General features: G+C 40.7%; 1 protein-coding gene across 1 annotated transcript; it reads left to right on the forward strand.

Moving 5' to 3' along the window:
• The first annotated feature begins 425 nt into the window (after positions 1-425).
• Positions 426-4,281, forward strand: RAX (retina and anterior neural fold homeobox). Its single transcript, XM_044292656.1, has 3 exons — positions 426-708; positions 1,030-1,268; positions 3,829-4,281. The coding sequence occupies exons 1-3, from the start codon at positions 426-428 to the stop codon at positions 4,279-4,281; spliced, it is 975 nt and encodes a 324-aa protein (XP_044148591.1).
• Positions 4,282-9,979: the final 5,698 nt, after the last annotated feature.

Here is a 9,979-nt window from a genome sequence, read left to right on the forward strand (position 1 = left end):
GCTGACACACAGCCACAAAGAACAGACATTACTTTAAAAGTCTTCTGCAAGCTGGGACTGAGTCATTCCTTCCTGAGAGGTCATAAGGAGCTGATCCTCTGCTCTTGAAGGACAGCTAGTCATCCACAGCTCAAGCAGAAGGATCTGATGCTGGGAGCCAGCTTAGTGGAATCAGCCTTTCTTAAAGGAGATTTGCAGCCTGTTGTGGCTGAACTATGCTAGCACACTGCTATCCCCTATAATATTTTATAAAGAAATAGACATTTACTGCTTAAAAACATTAAGGAACCATTTTGAGGAGGCATCAAGAACCTTTGGACTCTTCACAAACCCAAAAACTCATGGACTTATAGACCTCTTATCTTCTACTTTGGAAAGGACAACTATATACTTATAGCTATAAAAATAACAAAAAGTAACTCCCAATGCATCTCCACAGTCCTTCACTCATGGCAGAAGGAAACTTCTCTCTATCTGGACACTTGGTGAGAAGTCCTGTCGGAAACCCATCCAGGTTTCACAGCATAGAGGCTATCTTAGGATTTTCCAAAGAGGACAATGTTCTGAGCTCATTCCAGACAGAGGGCAGTCCTAGGAATGGCAAGGAAGCTGAGAAGAGAAACTCTAGACACTGTCTTCACAAAATGGCTGAGGATGTACAATCACAGCAGGGCCAGATAGAAGACAGACAGGAGGACAACTATGGGGGTAAGTGACTACATATACCACCTATGGTTGACTTCTTCAATCTTTTTTAATTATCAAAAGTCTTTGACCTCGATATTGATTGGGCAACATTAAATATGTTCTGAGTGTTAATGGTTGTTACAAACTTTGAGACCTCCTATTAAGTAGTTGGACTCTTTGTGCCTTCTAATACCCTTAGATGTTCTTAAAGGTGCCACAAGTAGACTTATTGTTGTTACCAAATAGTGACTGGTTAAATTTGTGAACCACCAAGAACCCAAATTTCTGGTGGGAACTGGTATCTTGTAGTGATAACCTGTACATATTCTGAACCTATTGCAGATACCTACTGCAGCAAAACTTCCAGTGAGTGCCTGAGCCCAGGCTTATCAGCAAATAACAGCGACCACAAACTATCAGACGACGAACAACCCAAGAAGAAGCACAGGAGGAACCGAACCACCTTCACTACTTACCAACTCCATGAGCTGGAGAGAGCTTTTGAGAAGTCCCATTACCCAGATGTGTACAGCAGAGAGGAGCTGGCCATGAAGGTGAACCTCCCAGAAGTAAGAGTCCAGGTAAGATGAAACTGGCTGGATTATTAAACGCCTAACCACCAGCAAATCAAAAGGATTGTTATGTTTCTAATCCAGTTATAGTAATTATAAGCCAACTTTACTCATGAGCTAAGGACTAATTTAATTAGGGCCGCTACAATCAGTGGGATTCACTCGGATGGCTTTAACGTACTAATAACCTGTAAGATGGATATCATAGAAAACTAAATGCAGAAATAGATTGAATTTTTATAATAATCATATAAAATCATCCAACCTGGTTCAAAGTACTTAGAAATTAGACACTCAAAACTGTGAACTGAAAGAATTTGAGACTTGACCTACGGTATTAAGTTTTTGAGCTGAGTTGCCGTTTGCATACAGTATGTTGTAAAATCATATAAAATAAAGTTAATATAAAAATATATATTTTTTAAATTGGCATTTTATACAGGCAATTTAAAAAATAAATTAATAAATACATTTTTTTTCCCTGGATTTTATTCAGATATAAGAGGAAATAAAAATATTTTTAGTTCTTTTATGTTCCTTTAAAAGATTGTTATAGAAATTTGATAACTTTTCAATTGTGGGTATTATATTCAGTATTCTGGTTATCTCCGCCTTCTACTGTATGAAAATACTAGTCCCAGCATGTCTGTCTGTAGTAATTCTGCAAAAAAAAGCAAGATTAAGTTGTCCATAACTGCTGAAATCCACATTATCAAGTCAATTCTTCTTCTTCATTCTTTTTTGTATTATTATTATAATTCAAGTATTATGTTATTTATACATTTAATATTTGATGCCCAATATTTTTAAGTTAATATATTTATAAAATATCATAAATTCTGTTAAGTTTATACGTTAATCATTTAATAGACACATTTTAATATATAAGCGTTTACTTTCTTTTTCTAATAACTTATGCATTTACAGAATCTTTATTCCATTATTACAAATGTAGTTTTAATTAAGTATGAAGTTAAATCATTTGATGTTAAAAATATTAAAACATTTAGGGAAAAAAATTGAAAACTTTTTTAAGTTTTGAAGTACAGAATAAATATTGAACTGTGAAGAGCCCTGGGATAAATGTAGCCACCTATGATATATATAAAAATTAAAACATGAAATATATAAAAATATCTTAATCTACATTTTCCAAATTGAAAGAACATAATTTATCACACAAAAAAATGCTTCAGTTTACGTTATCTTTTTCGATAAATAGTAAATTAACAGTAATTTTTCGAATTGATCAGCTTCCTCAGCTTCTGTCAGTGTAAAAGAAATTTTTTAAAGATAAAATCATGGAATTCAAGATCCCTATGCAGTGACTGAAAATAAAATTTGGTTCCTTAATTTAAAAAGTTCAGATAATTTTAACAATATTTTCCAAACTTTTTGAAATGTGAATGTATGAGTTTATTACACCTTTAGTACACATTTATTTCACACAAAGTTTTTTACAAGAGGTTTTGAGGCAGATTTTCTGGCAGGTTTTTCAGCCAAAGCCAAAAGTGCAGGCTGAAGTCCTTTCTTTATAATTCTGTTTCCTTATAAATCCTCTTTTGGCTTTTATATATGGCTCTTTTGTATATTTTTTTTCATCACCATATTACATGATAGGTCATGGAAAAAACAAATACAAAGAAGTAAAACATTTAAAAAACTAAATGATACATTGGCTAGTTTCATACTAGTATTAAAATTATCAAGCAAGCTGTTTCAGAAGAGGAACAACCTGTTGGAGTTTATCATATCCGGCATAACCGGATAGGGCTGGAGCACTGCCAGAACCCATTAGCTATAATGGGACCCAGAGGGGATTCGGTCGGTTTCAAGCATGAGTGCCGAAATTCAGCCAGACAAAAACTAGTGCAAACACCATTTTTCGTCTCTCCAAGCTCCGGCACTCCCCACTGGGTCTCTTCATAGTCAATAGGGTCTGGCAGTGCTCTAGCCCTATCTGACTTTACCGGAGAGGATGGTCTTCGGTAGGCTGTTCCTCTGCCGCGTATGTGAATGCTTGTGTGAAAGTAGCCTTACAATTTTACAATATTTAGTTTGTATTTCATATCATGTAGAGTGACATGTTTATTGCTTTTGAGAAAGCCAATAGCAGTTTAGTCTGGGTCCGATTATGGGACGAGTAAAAGGGTTCAGTGACTAGATGCCTGCACCATTGAGGTTGCTGCCTTCATATGCACTGAGTCCTTTCAAAATTAGGGAAGATCTGCTGACATTCGCATGACATTATGTTCAGTTATGATGTAGTTATGATGTATAATTATACAATTTTACCACAAAATTTGGACAAGAGCCTCAACTAACTTTGGTCTGGCCCCAGATATAGCAGAGCTGGGGTTGTTAGCTACACCTAGTTGTTTTCAAACAATCATATAGAGCTCAGTTTTTCCGATGTATTAGGGTTGAATCAGTTAAAGGCCTCAGATCCCAAAGGACAAACTATCTCTGCAAAAGAGTTAAAAGAACAGTTTGGATCAGCTACTTCTGTATGCGCTTTACATAGCTTATGTCCTCACCTTTTTTTTCCATATTCTACTTTTTACTACAGGTTTGGTTTCAAAACAGAAGAGCCAAATGGAGACGACAAGAAAAGTTGGAGGTTACTTCCATGAAGCTTCAAGACTCCCCAATTCTATCTTTTAACCGATCCCCACAGCCTCCATCCATGAGCACCATCGGCACTAATCTACCCCTAGATTCTTGGCTTACTCCATCAATGTCCAACACCACCGCCCTACAGACCCTGCCTGGATTTGTGACCACCCCACAGAGTATGCCTGGCAGTTACACCCCACCACCTTTCATGAACACTGCACCCGTTGGCCACTCTCTACAACCATTGGGTTCCATGGGGCCACCACCTCCATACCAATGCGGAGCCAACTTTGTGGACAAGTATCCTCTTGAAGAAGTAGACCCTAGAAACACAAGTATAGCAGCACTGAGGATGAAGGCAAAGGAACACATTCAGTCTATTGGAAAGCCTTGGCAAACCATATAATGAAGGCCCTGCTGGACGTCCCCACTCCAAAATGTGTTTATATGCTCACACTAAAGGACTATGTGGACTACGGGGACAGGAACATTATGTGCCAAGCACACAACCATCATCCTGAACGACTCATAGACTTCTGCTCTGGCGCATCTTCTTATTTTACATAGAGTTTATGGATTTTGGATTTAATACATGACTGCACATTTGCAGAATTAAAACTATTCCCCTGTAAAAAAAAATATTAAAAAAAATCACCAGTGATTATCAAAATTCAGTTGCCTCTTAGTCTTCTCTGTTTCTAGAAAAGCTGAGTGACAGCCAGTAGTATTCACATTATAGATCCCACCATTATGGTAGTTATTAAGTGCAGGTTATATTTCTCATAGCTCTAGGTATTCTAGGTAATCTGTAATATAAGTCATACCCAGCTTTTCCAGAAACAGATATAATTAAGATACAGCTGAATGTAATTTTACTGATGTTTTTTTTATTTTTATTTATGGGAAAATATTTCTTTAGGATTTCCGCAGTTAGTAGGCAACAGGAAATGTGGTAGCTCTTTCTAGGCTGTAGGATGAACGACCTCCTTGACTTATGTATTTAAGAATATGTAAATATGGGGGGTGGACTTCTGATCATTAAATGCTATATTCAGAGTTTCTCCTGTGTCCGGTGTATGGTGATATTCTTGAAAGCCGACTTTACCTACTGCCAAACATGTCCTATCAGTGTCAAACAGTGACCAGAACATCGGCAGCACATGACTCTCAGCTGAGTAACAGGATTCTTGGAAATGATAATTAGGCCACGTTACTTATTGGCAATTGCTGGAAAAATCTACCAACGGTCTGCAGTCTCCTCAAATCCAAGATAACCCCTGGTTGGAACACCAATTTTAAATTTGCATATGGATATAATATACATGGAAAGAGACTCTGTATATACATTACATAATCTTGTACTGATCCTGAGTTACAATCTATTATACTGCAGAGCTGCACTCACTATTCTACCGGTAGAGTTACTGTGTACACACATTACATTACTTATTCTGTACTGATGCTGAGTTAAAGTCTGTATTATACTGCAGAGCTGTACTCACTATTCTGCTGGTGCAGTCACTGTGTACATACATTACATTATGTATCCTGTACTGATCCTGAGTTACATCCTGTATTATACTCCAGAGCTGCACTCACTATTCTGCTGGTGGAGTCACTGTGTACATACATTACATTACTTATCCTGTACTGATCCTGAGTTACACCCTTTATTATACTCCAGAGCTGCACTCACTATTCTGCTGGTGCAGTCACTGTGTAGATACATTACTTACCCTGTAATGATCCTGAGTTACATCCTGTATTATACTCCAGATCTGAAATCACTATTCTGCAGTTGGAGTCACTGTGTACATACATTACATTACTTATCCTGTACTGATCCTGAGTTACATCCTGTGTTATACTCCAGAGCTGCACTCACTATTCTGCTGGTGGAGTCACTGTGTACATACATTACATTACTTATCCTGTACTGATCCTGAGTTACATCCTGTATTATACTCCAGAGCTGCACTCACTATTCTGCTGGTGGAGTCAGTGTACATACATTACATTACTTATCCTGTACTGATCCTGAGTTACATCCGTTATTATACTCCAGAGCTGCACTCACTATTCTGCTAGTGAAGTCACTGTGTACATACATTACATTATAAATCTGGTACTCATCCTGAGTAACTTGCTGTATTATAATTCAGAGCTGCACTCACTATTCTGCTAGTGGAGTCACTGTGTACATACATTACTTATCCTGTACTGATCCTGAGGTTCAATTAACCTAAATCTCTGGATTAACAACCCGTCTCCAGAAATCTCATACCCGTAATTTCTGATATTTGTACATAAAAGAAATCCAAGCTTGTCTTGAACGTGTACAATGATTCCACCATCACAACCTCCTCTGTCTGAGAGCTTCATATTCTCACTGCTCTTACAGTAAAGAATCCCATCTATGAGGATGAAACCTTCTTCTTGTAGATGTAGAGGATCTCCTGTTGTGATGGTTAGAATCCTAGGTCTAAAAAGATATTTGGAAAGATCTCTGTCCTGTCTATTCATGTATTTGTAGATAACTAGGTCTCTCCAAAACCTTTTTTTTCCCAAACTGAATAACCCCAAGTCTTGCACTGAAGTCCGCAGCCCACCAATTCCCACAATTACCTTGGTTGCCCTCTGCACCCGCTCCAGTTCAGCTATGTCCTTCTTATATACACAGGCATCCAAAATTATACACAACAGTCCATGTGTGGTCTGACTAGTGATTTGTACAGAGGCAAAACGATATGTCTTGGCAGCAGCTGCCTGGCATTGGTCTGTACTTAGTGGCAGTTTTAGCTGGCGTTTTACTATTTAATACATAAGTATTATACTTAGAGTCTTAGAGATTATATACTGCCCTCATGCAGTAGATAGTATATACTCAGTAAGTCCTGCTGCACCCAAGTGCGCCACAAAAAAATTCTCCTGGACATTCTGGGAGAGTTGCAAAGTGTGATTTACTGCTGGTGGGGACCTGGATGTTCTAGACATGAGTGAAGAGAGAAGCATGGTTGAACCCTCTGGCCATCACCTGTTGTGATTCCCTACAAAAGTTCACACAATCCACAAGGAAGTGAAGAAATCTCATCCAACATCTTCCTAGCTTGATCCTATTGTCTTGTTTTGTATCCTGACGTGAACTATTTTTTATTCAGTCTCATTGTTTTTGCTGCCTGCCTGGGACTTATGTAAAACAAGTCTGTGCAGGACGGAGAGGCAGTTCCTTGTACAGCAGATAGACCTTTGTGATGGACATTTGGCTGGATAGTGATAGATTGCTAGGCAAACCGATATAATATGTCCTGCATACATCATTGGGTTGAAAAAGGGAAATACACATATAACATGCAGGTGTATACCACTACATACTGTACACTGTATACGGTGTGAGCACTTATGGCAGTGAAGTTAGTCTTTACGATGTTTTGCTTAGGGACATATATAGAAATCTTTATAGAAAGGCAGAGATCCTCCTCCAAATATCCTTTTCCTTGAGCACTTCTTAATAATTCATTAATACCTAAAATACTGCCATATAATATACCAGTTAAACTAATACCACTATAGAGTGCCAAATTTATAGTGCAGAGAAGTGCCCAGATAAAACTACCCAAAAACTAAAGCCGTATAGTGCCCACAACTGTATACTTTTTCGTATGATCTGTGCTGCCCTTAGAGCCCTTAATATCAAAGATAAAATAGTTCACAGTTGCTTGAAGAAAAACAGCACTCCTAGTTAGTGATGGCCGAACATCGGCCGGGACGATTCACGAATGCGCGTTCGCGATCAAATGTTCGCGAACCGCTAGTTCGCGGTGGGCCCCATTCACTTTAATGGCAGGCGAACCTGAAAAACCTTCAGGTCATATTTGCAAACACTTACTAGAAGTACACAAATAGTCCCCCAACATGGACAGTGATATACCAGAAAGGGATCATTGGCAAAAATTCCCACCAAAAAAATATGTATTTTAATCAGGGGCCATTTTTATGCCTCTTAAAGGGAAACTCTCAAAAATGTGCCCTACTGGATTTTTTATTTCCTATCAGTTTCATGTATACAAATGTGCAGCACTCCACCCCACCATAATGAGAGGCAGAGGAGTGAGACAGGGGTGTGATTATGTGGCTAGAGATAAAAAATTTAGCTTGTTGGCCAGTGCAGGCCCCAAAAATTAGGCAATAGGCATTCGCCTGACAGCAAAGAACTTTGGATTCTGTGGCTGGAGGTGCATTAGGAGGTCAAAGGATAAATATGTAACTGTCGTCCAGTACAGGTCCCAAAAATTAGGCATTCACCTGACATAAAATATGCTGCTGTATATACATAAGGTAAGGTCTTTGTTCTGGGGGGTGGCGGATATGTGTGGACTGGCATGAGGAAATTCAATTACGCATGGTCATCACAGGTGTTGAATTCCTCTGAGATCCATGCCTCATTCATTTTTAAAAATGTGAGGTAGTCCACACTGTCAAGAGCTAGGCGAGTGCGCTTATCGGTCACGATCCCCCCTGCTGCGCTGAATGTCCTTTTGGACAGGACACTCGCCGAGGGGCATGCCAAGAGTTCCATGGCAAATTGTGCCAGCTCTGGCCACAGATCAAGTCTGCTCACCCAGTAGTCAAGGGGTTCCTCGCTTCTCAGAGCGTCCACATCGGCCGTTAACCCGATGTAGTCGGACACCTGTCGGTTTAGGCGTTCCCTGAGGCTGGATTCGGAGGGCAGCTGTCGATGGGTTGGCTGCAAGAATGATCTCATATCCGAAGTGACCAACACATCTTCAAACCGCACCCTCTTTTTGCAGGCGGGGTAGGATTGGTACTCACATCTGTTTAGCTGTGGGTGGAAATTCCTCTGCCAGTGCCTGCAACAGCAGAATGTAGCATCTCTCGCAAACAAGCCCTAGAAATTCTGCATTCTGACAGCCCTCTATGATGATGGCAACATGTCCGCCATTTTGTGTTTGTACCGGGGGTCTAAGTACGTTGTCACCCAGTACTGGTCCTTGAACTTTATGCTCATCGCCCAGGAGAATGTCATCCTCAGTCTCCTCCCCCCAGCCACCGACAATACCAGGGATCCCAAAAAAGTTTAAAGCCTGCTCTTCTTGCTCCTCCTCCTCCTCCTCCCCCAGCCACCATCCTACTTTGACTCCTCTTCAGACTCCTGCTGACTTGTCTCAGATGGAGTAGCCCCCCCTGGGAATTCAGTCAGCATTGCGACTTCCTCATCTTCCAGCTCCTGTTCCTCGACGGCTTGATCAATGACATGAACCAATGCACGCTCCAGAAAGAAGGCGTATGGTATGAGGTAACTGGTGGCGCCCTGGCTGCGACTGTCGAGTTTGGTAATCTCATCAAATGGCCGTAGAAGTCTGCATGTGTCGCGCATGAGCGGCCACTGGCGCGGTGTAAAAGAAACAAGCTTCCCAGAACCTGTCTTGCCGCAGAGTTTGTACAGGTAGTTGTTAACGGCATGTTTCTGCTAGAGCAGCCTATCAAGCATATACAAGGTCGAGTTCCAGTGCGTCGGGCAGTACAAATCAGACGTCTGACGGGCAAGTGGTGTCGCCACTGAACGTCAGCAAGGCGAGCCATGGCCGTGTAAGATCTTCTAAAATGGCCAGAGATTTTCCTGGCCTGCCGCAAGACATCCTGGACCCCGGGGTATTTGGCAACAAATCGCTGCATGACTAAGTTCATTTTGCCCTGTTTCAGCGTGCCCAGCAGATTGGCACCATTTTCGCACACCACTTTACCAACTGTCAAATTGAGCGGGGTTAGCCACTGATTGGCCTGTGACCGCAGAGCTGAAAGGAGTGCAGGACAGGTGTGGCTCTTGGCTTTCAGGCACAACAGCATGGGAACGTCTCACCTGGCATGTCAAATAGGTTCTGGGGAGCTTGGGGGTGCATCAGAAGAGGCGGTAGCAATGAAAAAGGAGTCAGTCGAGGAGGAGACGGAGAATGGAGGAGAAAAAGAAGAGGCAGGTCTGCATGAAATCCGTGGCGGTAACACCAAATCCACACGGATGCAACGGGTTACATGCTTGATGGCCATCAGAAGGTTCACCCAGTGGGCAGTAAAAGTTATGTACCTTG

This window comes from Bufo gargarizans, chromosome 1 (assembly GCF_014858855.1).
Source record: "Bufo gargarizans isolate SCDJY-AF-19 chromosome 1, ASM1485885v1, whole genome shotgun sequence".
Classification (NCBI taxonomy): Eukaryota; Metazoa; Chordata; class Amphibia; order Anura; family Bufonidae; genus Bufo; species Bufo gargarizans.